The 14648-nt window shown below is 49.8% G+C and overlaps 1 protein-coding gene across 1 annotated transcript in view; it reads left to right on the top strand.

Annotated features, from left to right (window-relative positions):
- The window catches only part of WSCD1 (WSC domain containing 1), a 42383-nt gene that overhangs the window by 2569 nt on the left and 25166 nt on the right, over positions 1–14648 (top strand). Inside the window, exons 3-5 of the mRNA XM_008057861.2 lie at positions 6248–6362; positions 7926–8110; positions 12532–12653. Coding sequence (XP_008056052.1) covers positions 6248–6362; positions 7926–8110; positions 12532–12653 — 422 coding nt within the window. The remainder of the gene's footprint in view (positions 1–6247; positions 6363–7925; positions 8111–12531; positions 12654–14648) is intronic.

Below are 14648 nucleotides of genomic sequence, written 5' to 3'. Positions count from 1 at the left end.
AAAAAAAAAAAAAAAGACTGTGTGCTGAGCACATTACCACTGGGCAGCCAGAGCTTAGTGCAGCTGGAGACTCAGAAGCCAGAGTAGAGTACACATCTCCAGTGCAGGCTGGAAGGGGCAGGCCTGGGGGTCATGGGAGGGACACGACAGGATCTACCACAGTCACCCTGCTGACTGCCAACAGGGGGACACAGCCTGGCTCCAGACTAGAACTCTTGACACTGAACTATGCAGACTCTCTCTGCAGCGTCCTGCAAATGTGTCTGGTGCTTGGTGAGCACCCAGAAAGTGTTGACGTTGCTGTTGGACGGGACTGGGCTCATTCAACTTCTCAGTATCTCTGCCACTACCTTGTTTTGCCATGTATTCGAAGTCACAAGAGGAACTGCTCACTTGATAGTAAAAAGTGTGGGCTGGGTGCAGTGGCTCAAGCCTGCAATCCCAGCACTTTGGGAGGCCAAGATGAGAGGGTTGCCTGAACTCACGGGTTTGAGAACAGCCTGGGCAACTTGGCGCAAGATCTTATCTCTACAATAAATCAAAAAATTAGCTGGACACGGTAGTGCACACCTGTAGTTCCAGGTACTTGAAAGACTGAGGTGGACCCTAGCAGGTCGACGCTGGGGTGGCCATGAGTGTGCCACTACACTCCAGCCTAGGCAACGGAGTGAGACTCCAACTCAAAAAAAAAAAAAAAAAAGAATGTGGACAGAGCATACAGTACCATGCAGCAGAATATAAAAGGAGGTAATGCCCAAGGGGCATCAGGGCCTGGCTTAGGGAAGACCATGAGTGCCAGGCCTAGGAATTTGGCTTTATTTTCAGGATGATGAGAAGTTCCAGGGCAGAGAAAGGAGCCCAAGCTATCCTTTCCTTCATAGGATGGCTGGTAACCTGGTAAAATTAAGACTGGAGGGTTGTAGGTTCTTGTCTCCATGGAAGGAAGTTTCTTCAGAAATCATCTAGGTCACAGCCCTTGTTGTAGTATTCCTCAGCCAGCTTGCATGTGAGAAGGGAGACATGGGGAACTGCTGCTGCTCATTTTACACAGGTATGATGTCTGTTGACTGTTCCCAGCATATCAAGAAACTGAGTCTCTATGCAGGTTTTTTCTGCGCAACTTATTTAGACTAAAGTACAAATGACTGGCCGGGTGTGGGAGGCACTTTGGGAAACCAAGGCAAGAGGATTGCCTGAGCCTGGGGGTTCAAGACCAACCTGGGAAACTTGGTGAGACCTCATCTCTACGATAAATCACACACACACACACACACAAACTAACTGGGAATGGTGGCATGCATCTGTAGTTTCAGTTACTTGGAAGGCTGGGGCGGAAGGATCACCTGAGCCCAGCAGGTCGAGGCTGCGGTAGCTGTGAGCATGCCACTGCGCTTCAGCCTGGGTGACAGAGTGAGATTCCAACTCACAATATATAAATAAAGTACAAATGACTCAGAAGCCAGAGTAGAACACAGAAGTAAACATGAATTTCTTCAGAGAAAGCTGGGTAAAGAGTACATGTTTTGAAAACAGACCTGGGTTCCTTCCTCTCTTGGTATTGCCACGTCTTAACCCTGTGACTTTGGGCAGATTAGGCCCGATTCCTCCTTCATTCCCTTCATCCCACACTTACAGGAACCCACTTCGCATGTCTCCATGTGTGCTCTTCACTGTGCCATTGAGGAGTTCAGTCTGTCAGTAGAGTCAAATGATTCCTCTGGCGCATGACTGAGGGATGCTAGTGGTATGTGCAAAGGGCTTGTGGACTGGCTATAAAGAAATAGTCTTCATAACTGACCAGCAGAGGCGAGGGCTCAGGGTAACCTAGCTATATCCCTGTGTGTAGAGTATGTCTAAAGGAACTAGTAAGCACCTCTTTACTTTCAGTTACCCCTAGCAACTTAAAGAAGTGCTGGGAGGAGCATAGAGTAAAAGCAAGAGAGATTGTGGTTAGATGTGAGCAGGACTGATATTCAACTTTACACACCATTATGGTCTTATCAGTTGCTGAAATATTGAAATACTGTCTGTTGATAAACAGTCACTGTGTCGAGCCCCTAGGATGCCCTCTGTACCTTGACTGCCTCCTCAGCGACCCCCAAACCTCCCCAAGTAAAAGGTTAATGTGATTCCAGTGCTGAAGAGTAACAGTTCTGAATGGTCCATGCCCCCCATGGGTTGTTGATATTTTGAATATGCCCCAGGATTTAAGGAAGAACTTGCTCTCCCTTGCACAATATGAACACCAAGTCTGGGGGAGGCTGCATTGTTTCATGGCTGGAGAACGTCAGAGAACAGAGGAAAGTAGAGTGCTGGTCCAAAAGTCCTCTGAGAACCCCCTTCCCCTCGAAGGGCTCCAGGGGTCCTCTAAAGCCAGGCGGGCCAAACTGGTGTAGGATCAGCCCGCAGCCTGGCCCTCGGGACAGCTGCTGGGGCTGCAGACAAAGCGGGCATCTCTGTGGCCCGGGCAGCCCGCCATCCTCCTGAAAGGGGATCCGGCAGGGCGCGGAAGCTGCGGAGGCTCCATCAATCACTGAGCATTTCATTATACCTTGGACAACATCCATAATGGAATAAAATGTCAGTAAGTTTACTAGGGGAAAAATAGTAACTTCTACATAGCCAGTTTGTTTTTTATTGATAGTAATTTCCAAAGACATTCCAATATCTTCAAAGCCATCATTAATAGCCTCACGGCATGTCCATTTTGATGTGCAAATGAACAGATGCAGAGTCACAGACAATAATGCAATGCCTCCATTTCAGCTGAAAGTAATAAATCCGCCTCGGAATTTGTCCCAGTGTAACCCTCGGAAGTTCTTTCTTTTCTGCACATTCTCGCCTCTGTCAGGGAGTTAGAAAAGCCATTCGTTATGTTTCCAGATAAAAGAGCTCACCTCCTCCTCACACACAAAGGGGCCCCCTGCATCTCAGGCCCTTGCTTCTCATGGAGATGAGGCCAGCCAGGCTGTGGGCTCCCTCTCCACACCGGTCAGCTCCACCCCACGGCCAGCTGGTCATGGGTCACCCTTCCCTGCTTTCAGAAGAATTGGAGCCTTACTGCTTGAAAGCATTCTTTCTCTCTTTTATTAATGTGCTAATTATTCAGCTAATATTTACCAATCCATCCATCACATGTCTCAGGTTAGAGTGCAGGATCAGAATAATAATAGCTGCTACTTACTTGAACATCTGTTACGTGCCAAGCATTGTTTTGTATGAATATCCATCTGTTATCTCATTTAATCTTCAAGGAGCCTTACTATGTAAGTGGTGCTATCACCATATTAATGATGAAGAATACAAGTTTCAGGGAAGCACAGTGATTTAAAATGTTTTCATTATTAATAACAATATATTAACAATAAGAACAACCACTGCCAAGTACTTACTACGTACCAAGTCTTCCATTAGACATTTTGTGTTTGTTTTCTTATGGAATTCTCACAATCACGCCATAGAATTGGCACCCTATTCCCATTTTATAGGTTAAGAAGTTGAATCTCAGAGAGGGGAAGCTGTGCATCCCAGGTCACACAGCCAGATAGTGGTGGAGTTGGGATTTGGAACTAAGTCAGCCTATTCCCGAATGCTGTTTCTCTCCACTCCCTCAGAAATGTGACATGCCAGTCTCAGCCTTGGAAGTTCTTGAGCCCAAGCACCCTGAGAACTTTGTGGTTAATTTCCCATCTACAGTGATAAATGTTTAACAATCCCTAAGCTTGTGCTTTGGATGTTTCACTGGAAGCTGTAATGGAACGTCTTTGCTGAGAAACCCATCAGAAATTTCTCAAAGGTTAGTTTTCTTTTCCTAAGTAGACAGGCAGAGGAGACAAGTCCACTGTCTCTGACGGGGTGACTGCTCTCTTCAGCCATCCATTCTGGCCACAGTGGTCTTGAGTCTGACAGGGAAGAGATGCATGCCAGGCAGGGTGTCTGGGCAGCAGAGGGGGGAGCATGTGCCCCTGGGTGTGGTCACGTGTGCTGACAGGTATCCCTGGATGAAGGTGGCCTCAGGAGGCTTAGAGCCTGGCAGGGGGCCAGATTCTTTGGCAGATAGTGAAGAAGATAGTCATTGCTCCCTTCTCAGCCTTGGTGCTCTCTGGTCTAGGGTCTCTGGGTCCTTTGGGGCTTGATGTGGTGAGAGGTCCAGTCTCCCACAATCTTGCTCATTCTCATGCTTTGCCTTCTTAAGCTAGAGCCCTGGGAACTGCACCTTGGTACAGTCCGTAAGGTCATCCCCTCCTTGCATTAGGTCTCTCTGCTGTTGCCTTTGCACCCTCTAAGCATATCTGTATGGATTTTAATCCACTGGTCACAGTCAGGTGTTGACACTGACATTGTGCCTAACCCTGGTGAGCCAGCTGTGGTGGCGATGTGATCTCTACCCTCTAGAAGCCTTCAGTTGTGTTGCAGAGACAAGACACACAGATATAAACCTTTTTTTTTCAGTTGGAGTCTCACTCTGTCACCCAGACTGGGTGCAGTGGCACACTCCTGGCCACCACAGCCTTGACTTGCTGGGTGCAGGCGATCCTTCCACCTCAACCTTCCAAGTAGCCGGAACTACAGGCACATGCTATCACGCCTGACTAATTTTTGATTTATTGTAGAGTCACGGTCTCACCAAGTTGCCCAGGTGGGTCTCGAACCCTCAGGCTTAGGCAGTCTACTCACCTTGGCCTCCAAAGTGCTGAGATTACGGCTGAGCCACCGAGCCCAGCTAAAAAAATTTTAACAACAGTTAATGACAAGTGTTTTGTTGACAGACACATTTTTCAGGCGTAACATGCAAGAATCCAGAGAAAGGGGAGGCTGCAGGAGGCTGGCATGGCCAGGGTCAGAAATCTAAGCCTCCAAGGATGGGCAGGAAGCCAAGGATGGCTGTAAGGGAGGAGCAAGGACAGGCCCAAATGCAGGGCAGGAGAGAGAAACTCGAGCAAGTTGAGGCAGGGAGGATGAGCATGTACCCCACTGGATAGGAGAGGAAACTGAGGCACAGGTAATTGAAGTGATTGAGCTGAAGAGATTTAATGGAAAAGTTACTTCCTGATAATCCCAGAAGTGGGTGGTTTGCAGACCCACTCCTCCAGACCCGTTAGTGGGCAGCCCCATGCTGCTGCTGTGGCCAGGTCTTAGCAGGAATAAAGAGGAGCCTCCCCCACCCTAGGGAGCTCCCAGACTGGGAGATGTCAGGACTCTCTTCCTCTCTAAGAAACCATTTGGGAGCCAGTGGACTGTTGGGAGGCTTTGGGCATGCCACTTCCAGACACTGCCTAATTTCTCTGGTGGCTGTGGCATGCTCCACAGGTGACAAGAGGAGCTGGATGCGGAGGTTCCGGGAGATATGCAGCATCTTTATCACAGGTGCCTGATCCAGATCTCAGCACAGTTATTGTGGATGTGCATTCACAGCTTGGGGACTGTGATGGTGTATTTGCAAATTCCCAACCTGCTGCTCCTTCAAAACACTGGTGCACATGACACTGACAAGCCTACTGTATCTGCGTGCTCCCAGACATCTCCCTCCCTTGGGGTGACAGGGTAGGACTATGACAGACTCTCTCTGGCACGTGAGTAGCTGGGTTTACACTGCCACTGCTTTGTGGCATGTCCCCAGTGTCCCCTTCCAGGGATGCACCCAGGTTCTTTGGCCCTGTTGATTCTCATGCAGGACACCTTTCTTACACTCCAGCAGACTCTGTGTGCACACTGCAGTGATGGGACTTACTGCTTCCTAGGACAACAGACTTTTTTGTTGAACTAGCTCTTCCTGTTTGAAAGATCTTCCTTAAATTACCTAAAATCAGACTAACGTCTTCCCTGTGGCCCACAAGGAGGCAACAGAATGTGTCTGTCAGGACATTTGCAGAGGCAGAGAGGTCCCGCTGAGCCTAGGGAGGGAGGACTTGCCAGATGGGTTGACCTCCATGGAACTTTAGAGCTGGGGGTGGTGGGAGAAAGCAGTGGTCAGCTGACACCAGGTGCCTGGCAGGACTGTCCTGGTGTGCAGTGGGCGATTCACTAAAAGGGGCAGGAGACAAACAAGGGGGAGGCGTCAGATGCCCACTTGCCTTAGCACTGAGGGGAGGTCAGACTGTGGCCCTCTTCCCCTGGGCTTTGCTGCGAGGGTCCTTGGCCAGGGAGAGAGAGGTTCCCTTGGTTTTTCCTAAGGCTGAGTCCATAGTTGGAGCCTTACCCCCTGTCTCTTAGGCCTTCGGTCTTAGTTGTGCTTCCCTCCCTGCAGGCACATACATTGGCTGCTTTAGTGACGATGGTCACGAGAGGACTCTGAAAGGTGCTGTGTTTTATGACTTGAGAAAGATGACCGTCTCCCATTGCCAAGACGCATGTGCCGAGCGGTGAGTGCTGGGGCCCTGGACTGTCAGCTCCACTGGGAGTAAGGTCAAGAGACAGACCTGAGAAAGGGCCTACCTTGCTGCCCATTGGCCATCATCATGTAATGAGACCTTGTTGCTCAAATCCCAGTTGTCCAGCAGAAAGAAGGTTTGTTGGCAGATGGCATGGTTGCTGGGCCAGTACTGGGAGATGTGGCTTCCAGTCCAGCTATAACAGGAACTCACCATGTGACTTTAGCAAGTTCTTTTCCTTCTCTGGGCCTCAGTTTACTCATATATTTTAAATAAAATAAAGAGCTTTAAACTTAGATTTCTCTGAGAGGATCTTTCCAACTCTTTTAGGAAAAGTATTTCTGTCTTGTGTTCATACCAAGTTTTTTTTTTTTCTGATACTGCCCGGTCACCTAAGCAGTTGCCAGATACTTGTTGTATGCCAGGGAATGGCTCCTAATATCAGGGCTACCACAGTTCGCAGTGTGTGTGTGTACATGTGCGTGTAAGAGAGCTGAGTCAAACAATCACAGACTGCCCTTTTCAGTTATTTCTATCACTTTAGATTCTTTCACCTTTGCTGTGTCATATAAATCCTCACTACACTCTGTCAGGTAGCGATTAATTATCCCCATTTTACAGATGGAGAAACTGAGGCTGGAGAAAGGAAAGACAAGTTCCTTACTTAAAGATGTAGAGCCAAGATAAAGCCAGAACTGAGGATGCCACCATCTCACTGTAGTCTCCTAACAGTTAAGGAAATGGAGTCAGTGTATGATGCTCAGGGTCTCACAACTAGGAAGCAGCCACACAGGGACTAGAAGCCTGTGTTCAGGTGGCCAGTGTGGGCTTTTTCTAGGCCCACTGAGAAGGGAGTTTGAAAATGCTTTCCACTTTCCACAGTTGCAGTCCTGTATAACGCGTTACAGGTTCCATTGCTAATCTTTTCTTACTCCAATTTATACCTGGGTAAGAAGAGATAAAGAAATAGCTATGGAGACCGGGACTGTGCAATTTGTAACAAGATGTGACATGTGGCAGGTGCTTCTGACTAGTGATGTGCATGGCTGGCCCATGAGAACTAACTGTTAAATTTTTAGAATGGTTATAAGCCCATTACAAATGTTGGTAGCTCGAAACATCTATAGTGGAGTGGTTACCCCACAGAAATTGGCAAACGTAAGGACTTTCCCTTGCTGAGAGCCAGTTTCCCAGCACACCACTGACTTTGACCCACTGTAACCTGAACCATGGATGGCACCTTAGGAGGCAAAGCTCAGGGCTAACAAGAGGGAGACCCATGGGGCTGGTTAAATTGTGTAATCCCAAAGGAAAGACTGTTCCCTGAACTTAGCCAGATGACCCTTCCGCCTGACTGGAGACAGATCCCTAAGGCCAGCCATGTGCTGATGACTGTGGTCCCAGCCTCCTCACCCACATTTAACCTCAGCTTCAAGTTCAGCCGTAACCCCAAGATCCAGCTGCCATTGCCTGATCCGGACCTGTCTGCTGTTCCGACCCCAGCCCTAGCTCTGGGCTGAGGTCCAGACTTACCCGGGCCCTGTCTCCCTGCAGGTCCTATGTCTACGCCGGCTTGGAGGCAGGTGCCGAGTGTTACTGTGGGAACCGGCTCCCAACGATGAGCGTCGGGCTGGAGGAGTGTAACCACGAGTGCAAGGGCGAGAAGGGCTCTGTGTGTGGGGCTATGGGCCGGCTCTCTGTGTACCGAGTGGACGAGCTGCAGCCAGCCTCCAGGAAGCGTGAGTGTGCCATCCCCTCCCTGAGCTTTGTCTGTCGCTCACACCCCAACTGCTCCTCACCTGCGGCCCCTCATCCAAACTACGTGGATGGGACCTGTGTCAACCTGTGCCCTCCCTTCCCTATCGCCTTCACTGGACGGGATCCTGGCAGGCTAGAAGATGGGGCTAGGGTCCATCAAAGCCGCAAGTGCTTGAGTTTATGACTGAGGCACATCTTTCTTTATCCAGAGTGAGAGAGAGAGAGAGGGAGAGAGACTGATTAGGAGGCCTGGGTAGGCCTCAGAGGTGCTGAGTGGCCTCAGGCTGTTCACTTCCCCTTTCTGGGCTCCAGTCTCTTTTGTAAACTGCAGAGACAGACCTAGATTTCTAGCAATGGTGTGGACCAGATCATCTGAAAGTTCGCTAGCTGCAAAACACCTAGAAATGTTGAATGAAATTTAACAAACGTCATTTTAAACAGATAGCTAAACTAGCAAGAAAGTAAGGTGATCCTGGGTCTAGAAATGAAGAGGGAATGAAGAACCACAGAGCAAAAAGTTAAAGATGACACTGTGGACCAGGTAGTGGCTCATGCCTATAATCCCAGCACTTAGGGAAGCTGAGGTGGGAGCATCACTTGAGCCCAGGAGTTTGAAACCAGCCTGGACAACATAGCAAGACCTTGTCTCTACAAGAAAAGAAAAGAAAAATTAGTTGGGCATAGTGGCATGCACCTGTAGTCCCGGCTATTAGGGAAGCTGAAACAGAAGGATTGTCTGAGCCCAGGAATTCAAGGCTGTGGGGAGCTGTGATCATGCCACTGCACTCCAGCCTGGGTGACAGAGTGAGATCTCGACTCCAAAAAAAGACACTGGGTCTCAGCAGAGGTAAGTTGCCTGTCTGGTTGGCCATTCGGTTTAGGTTTAGGGAAGAAGACCTTGGGTCTCTCAGGGCAGGGAATTGGCTTGAAACTTTTGTATAAAGTGGACTTGAATTTCACTGAAGTATAAATTAGTGAAAGTTTAGATTAAAAAAAGAATACCACCCACCAGTTCAGGGTGATAGAAATAAAGTTTGTCTGTTTTGACCTGAGCTTCAGGTTAGAAAAAAAAAAGTCTTCCAAGAATTTGTAACCACAGTCCTGCATTTGTGTTAATTTGGGGGTTCAAGTGTACATTATCCACCTGAAATCTTCAATATAAAGTTGGCTCTGGGCTCTGGCGGTCCCTCTTGAGAGCTGTGCCATCAACCAGGAAGAAGGGGCTCCCAGAGGTAGATTCTCACTGTATACTGAGTTTGCAATTCAATATGATAGAACCTGGGAGAAAATAGTCAACCATGAGAGGAACTAAGCTGTCATTCCCAAGAATGTCAACAGAAAGTACCATCAAATAGAGATGGCTCCTGAAGGGCCTCAGCTGAAGGAGTCTGAAATCCAGGTTTGTCCTTGTTGTGAGATGATGAGCTCAAATTCACTTAATCTAATTACAGAAGGCTCCTTTATAAAACTAGGTTTTCCACTTCTGCATATGTGGGGGGGGGCTGTCCTTTCCATGATTGGGACAGCAGGCTGGGAAGGAGTCAGAGCATGCATTGGGAGGCAACCTCCCCCGCCACCAGCAAGGGTGGGACAGTGGTGGTGAAAGCTGAGCCCAGCATCCAGGTGCAGTGACTTATGGATGCAACTACCCCTGGCCGGGTCCCAATAGCAGGACTCCAGGAGAGTTAATGGAAGAGTTCAAGAATGCAGTAGAACTCACGTAAAGAGGTGGCAGGTCAAAAGCTAAGACTTCAGAGAGGTTTTTCTGGGAGGATTCTCCTGGTAATGAGTGAGTTTTGCAAGCCCAGCCCTGAGAACCATGAGAGAGTTTAAAGCCCAACTCTGACTGGCCACTGCCTTGGGGTCACAGTGCCAGGGAGAGCCGCTCTGTGTTAGCCCCAGCTGACCAGGGCTTCTGAGGTGCTTCTTGCACTCAGGATGTGTCTGGGAGCCAGGGAGTCTGGAGGGGACAGTGGTGACACAGGTAGAGACACTGACAGTACACTTATTAGTTTAAGGATTCACTAATGAGGCCAATAACAGATACTCATTGACACCTACTCTGCACCAGGTCCTGACAAGGCACAGGAGTTTGCTGTGGTCCACAGAGTCCTGCCCTGTCACTTGGGCATCCAAATGGACTCCCCAAAAACCAAATTGTCCCACACTGGCTTTCATTTCTTACAGTTCAAACAACATCCCTGCCCCCAGTAAGACCAGGCCTATGTGTCGACTCAGGGTTGCCCTTACCAGCCCCTTCTGTCTGCTCAATAATTGGTTCTCAGAGACAGTTGTTTTGCTCAGGTGGCCCATTGATTAAGGGACAGATGGTCCAATCATTCAAGCCAGCCCCAGATCTTGAGTCAGCTAGACCTGCTGTCATATCTAATGTTGAAAAGGGTGTCATAGCCATCCCTTCAGGCAGGCTGTGGATCCCGCCCTGTGAGATTGGCCCTTGCCTTCTTGCTCCCTTCTGGAGAGGATGAGCTGACAGGATCTCTGTCAAGAGCTGACCAGGTGACCACCATTTGTAAATTGCAGCTTCTGGCTGGCAGGGAGCATTCACAAGGAGTAAGACCCATGAATGTGCTCCCCAGGTTGGAATCAGAGGTTGATTCAGAGCAGGTCATTGATGTCTTTACCTTGGAGGTGTCATTTTCTGCCCTAAGTGGCCCTCAGGCTCTCACCCGGGGAGCGAGAGAGAAGGGTATGGAATAGATTGCATTAGGTGACAATCTGTTCCCTGACAGTCGCATCAGGGAAGTGCAGGGGCAGCTCACATGTCACCCACCTGTTGCAGTGGGTGGAGTGCCGTCATGTGCTTTATCTCATCCACTTCATTTGTAGCTCAGCACGTAGTGGCACTTGCTGCGTCAGGGTCAGGGTTGGGTGCAGGGAACACAGGGCTGACCCAGATGTAGCTCCCCCTAGGAGCTCTGTTCTGGGGGCCACATGGCCCCTTGCTGTCCCTCCTGTGACCTGGGACTCGCTGGAACCTAGATCACTCCACTCTCCCTGAGTCTTGCCTCCCCTGCTGACTCTCCCCATGCCTGTCCCACAGCAGATGAGCCGGCCAAGGACCAGCACCCAGTCCATAGACATGTTTGCTTTTTGGGGTCAAATCATGCCACAGGACAGGAAAGAGTTTTGTGAGTCCAGCACTAGCCATTACCGTTGGCCTTGACACCAAAAACCAGGGCAGGCACATGGTTGCAGGGAGACAGCCCCATCTGGGTCGGCATGTGAGTGCTCTTTGCACATCATAACTCTAGGAGCTAGGCTGTATACTCTAGGAGCTAGGCTAGGAAAAGGGTGAGGTGAGGAAAAGGGGAGTCTGAGTCCATGACATGACAAAGTTGCAGAGCTAGTGGGTGGCAGTACCTGGACTTGATCCCAGGCACTTAATTAAGCCCAACCTGTTTTCCCATACCAGGATGCATTCCTGTATCTGTGCCCCAATAGGCCATGCCCTGACGTGTGGACCCTTGGTGCTGTGATCAGTCGGAATGGGCTTTCAGATCCAGGATTTGGTTCTGCTTGGCAGATTTTGGCTGATGGGAAGGTTTCTGCTCTCACCAGGAAGCTGATAGGTCGAGAGAGCTGGAGGTGGGGAGACTGTTGAGTCCTGGGAGAACATGTGTTGAAAGGAGTAAGGAATAAGAATCATGCAGCCATCTAGAGAAACGCTGATGAGTCTGGAAGAAATATGAACCATTGGGACCAGAACAGTCCAGAAGTTTTGTTGAGCACCAAGGAAGCCAGCTGGAAAGCTGGACTTTTTCACCTGGAGGTCTGGAGAGCAACTTGACAGGAGGCTTTCTTTGTAACACAGGCTTTGAGGAGTACTCTCAGAATTTGAGTGGGAGTACTCCTTGAGAAAGAAGCAAAGCAGTGGTGTGACTCCATGGGGGTGTGGCAGGATTTTAGATTTCCATGTCTACTTTTGTTAACACATGTTCTGGAAAGGCAGAATTTTCCAGAATATCAGACTCTGGTCATCTACTGCCGAATCTCGCACGTAGTAGATACATAATCCGAATTTGTTGAAGGAAGGAAGGGAGGAAGAGAAGGACAAAAGAAGGGGAGCAAGGAAGGAAGGAAGGAAGGATGACTGGCCACTGTCCCAGAGAACTGTCAGGAGAAGAAAGACCTGAACTCAGCCATTTCAGCCAAATGGCCCCTTGTTGGTGACCTTGTGCAGTCAAGGTCTTGATGTCTAGCTTCTCTCAGGAGCTTGGCTTGACCACACCTCTTCCAGGGATGTTTTCCCTCCCTGATCTGAATCCTGCCCCTGCCAAATATATTTATACCTGTCTCAGGATCCAAAACCAGTGCTTTCCCTAGTGACAGGCAATAACCATGTGTACCATTTCTCACGAGAGACCCATTTCTTCCCCCACAGGACGGACTGCCACGTACCGTGGGTGTTTCCAACTGCCAGAGAACATCACACATGCCTTCCCTGACTCCCTGATCCAGGCCAACATGACGGTGGAGATGTGCTCCGGATTCTGTTCCCAGAAAGTAAGGCCATTGTTACGTTCACTACCTTTTCCTCTAATAATCCAGTGTGTATGGTGGTCCTCAGAGAGGGGGTAGACACCCATGCTTGTCTGCGGGAGTCCTTGCTGACTGCCAGGGCAGGAGCTGAAGACAGAGGTGTGGGAGGGAGGCAGACCATGCACCAGATGTCACAGAGGTGCCAGCAAGGAGCCCGTCGCCTGTGTCGGTGAAGTGAGGCTAGGTGGGGAATTGTCAGTGAGGGCTGTAAGCTGAAAAAGAGAGTGCCTTTCTGGATGTGAGCTGTTGGCACAAGTGTCAGATGTTAAATTGACTTGGTTTGGAAGCAAGATGATGCTGGCTTGGGACTTGGGGGTAGCTAATGGATTTTCTGTTATTTGCACTGACAGCGTTGAGTCGTGGGTCCGACCACAAGGGCCATAGTCACACCTGCACCTTTAGTTCAGCCTGGGTTGAGAAATGGAACGTGATTTTGTGCAAGGGCTGGGTTGGGCACAGAGGACACTGTCCCTGCATTGTATGCAAACTCTGGAGTGGGGACAGTTGGTCAGGGCCAGATGAGGCTTGCAAAAGGTAGGCCTGGGAGTATGTGAAGTGAGGCTTGGGAGACCCAGCAGATTGTATCCAAAGAGCATTGAGGTCTCGAGCTGGAGTCTAGCAGGCTCCAGATTGGGGTGATGCTTTGGCTCTGGAAATGACCCTGGATGGCAGTAGGCTGGGGCCTGTGGCTGGCCCAAATGTGCTGGGGTACAGTAGCCTCAATGTGGCCATCTACTTGGCAGCGTAATAGAACAGGGCTAAGGAGAGAGGAGGGCCTTATGATGATAACGAAGATGATGATGATCAACAGAAGGTAGCATTTATTGATCATATATTCCATGCCACGTACTACTTTAAGTGCTTTATATGTGTTAATTTATGGAATCCTCTTAACAACTTTATGGGCTAGGTCCTACAATTATCTTCATTTTGCTGGTGAGGAATCTGAGGCAGGGAGGTTGAACAGTGTGCTCCAGTTCACACAGCCAGTAAGTGGAGCTAGGATTTGAACTCAACTAGATCTATAGCCTGCTGGGGGGTTGAAGGGTGCAGGAGGGTGGGCTTCAATGAGAACAGATGTGATTGGACCTACTGGAGCCAGTGCATTCTCTGCTGCCCCCTCCCTGGCCCTCTTCCTGCTTCCTGTGCCCCTCCAAGTTCTGGGGATGCTTCCCTCCCAGGGGGTAGAAAACAAAGCCTTTCATCCACGTTTACTTCTTGCCCAAGTGCATCCTTTGAAGTAGCTCTCCTGCATCACCAGCATTTCCGAAGCCACTTCCAAGGATGTCTTGGGCGTCGGGGCTCCCACAACACAATGCATTGAGCCAAGAAGGCAGTTTATTGATTTGCAGACATCTGACCCGGGGACCTCTTCTTCCCCTCTCCCCATCATGGGAGCAGAGTGATGGGTAGAGGCAGCAGGGATGCCTGCTCAGCTGCCAACCCTGCTTATGCACACGAGTGACAAACTACCTTTTCAGGGCTTCCCTCGCACCTGCAACTCAGACCAGTTCCCTGGAGGGAACCTGTCCTCGGAAGCAAAGGAATTCTGCTGGTCTAGACTGTTGAAAGACAAGTCTCCCTTGGGCAGCCTACTGCTGCCCTGATGTGTGCTGGGCTCTGAGTTAGGGGCCTTCCCAGAGGCTATCTGCTTTAATCCACGAGGGGAGATGCTCAGATCCCTATTGGCTACAGAGGCAGGGCAGGTGCACCGAGCTGAGGACCTTCCCATGCAGGCACAGAGCAGCAGGCTTAGCTGCTTCAGCCCTTGCTTCTACACACTGCTGCCTTTTGGTGTGGTGAGGGGGAGACAGAAGAGGTGAGAAGGAAGAGGAGGGGAGGGAAGGGGCAGCTATCATGGCTGTGAGCCCTTCATGTTCCACTTTGGTTTTAAATGGGTAACATGTACACGTGAAGCATGTTAAAGAGATACTAAACGGTGTAGAGGGGAAGTCTTCA

The sequence above is a fragment of the Carlito syrichta genome, unplaced genomic scaffold (genome assembly GCF_000164805.1).
Source record: "Carlito syrichta isolate Samal-C Ts95f unplaced genomic scaffold, Tarsius_syrichta-2.0.1 Scaffold303143, whole genome shotgun sequence".
NCBI lineage: Eukaryota > Metazoa > Chordata > Mammalia > Primates > Tarsiidae > Carlito > Carlito syrichta.
Note: the sequence above shows the minus strand (reverse complement) of the source record. Positions and strands in the feature narration are given on the sequence as shown.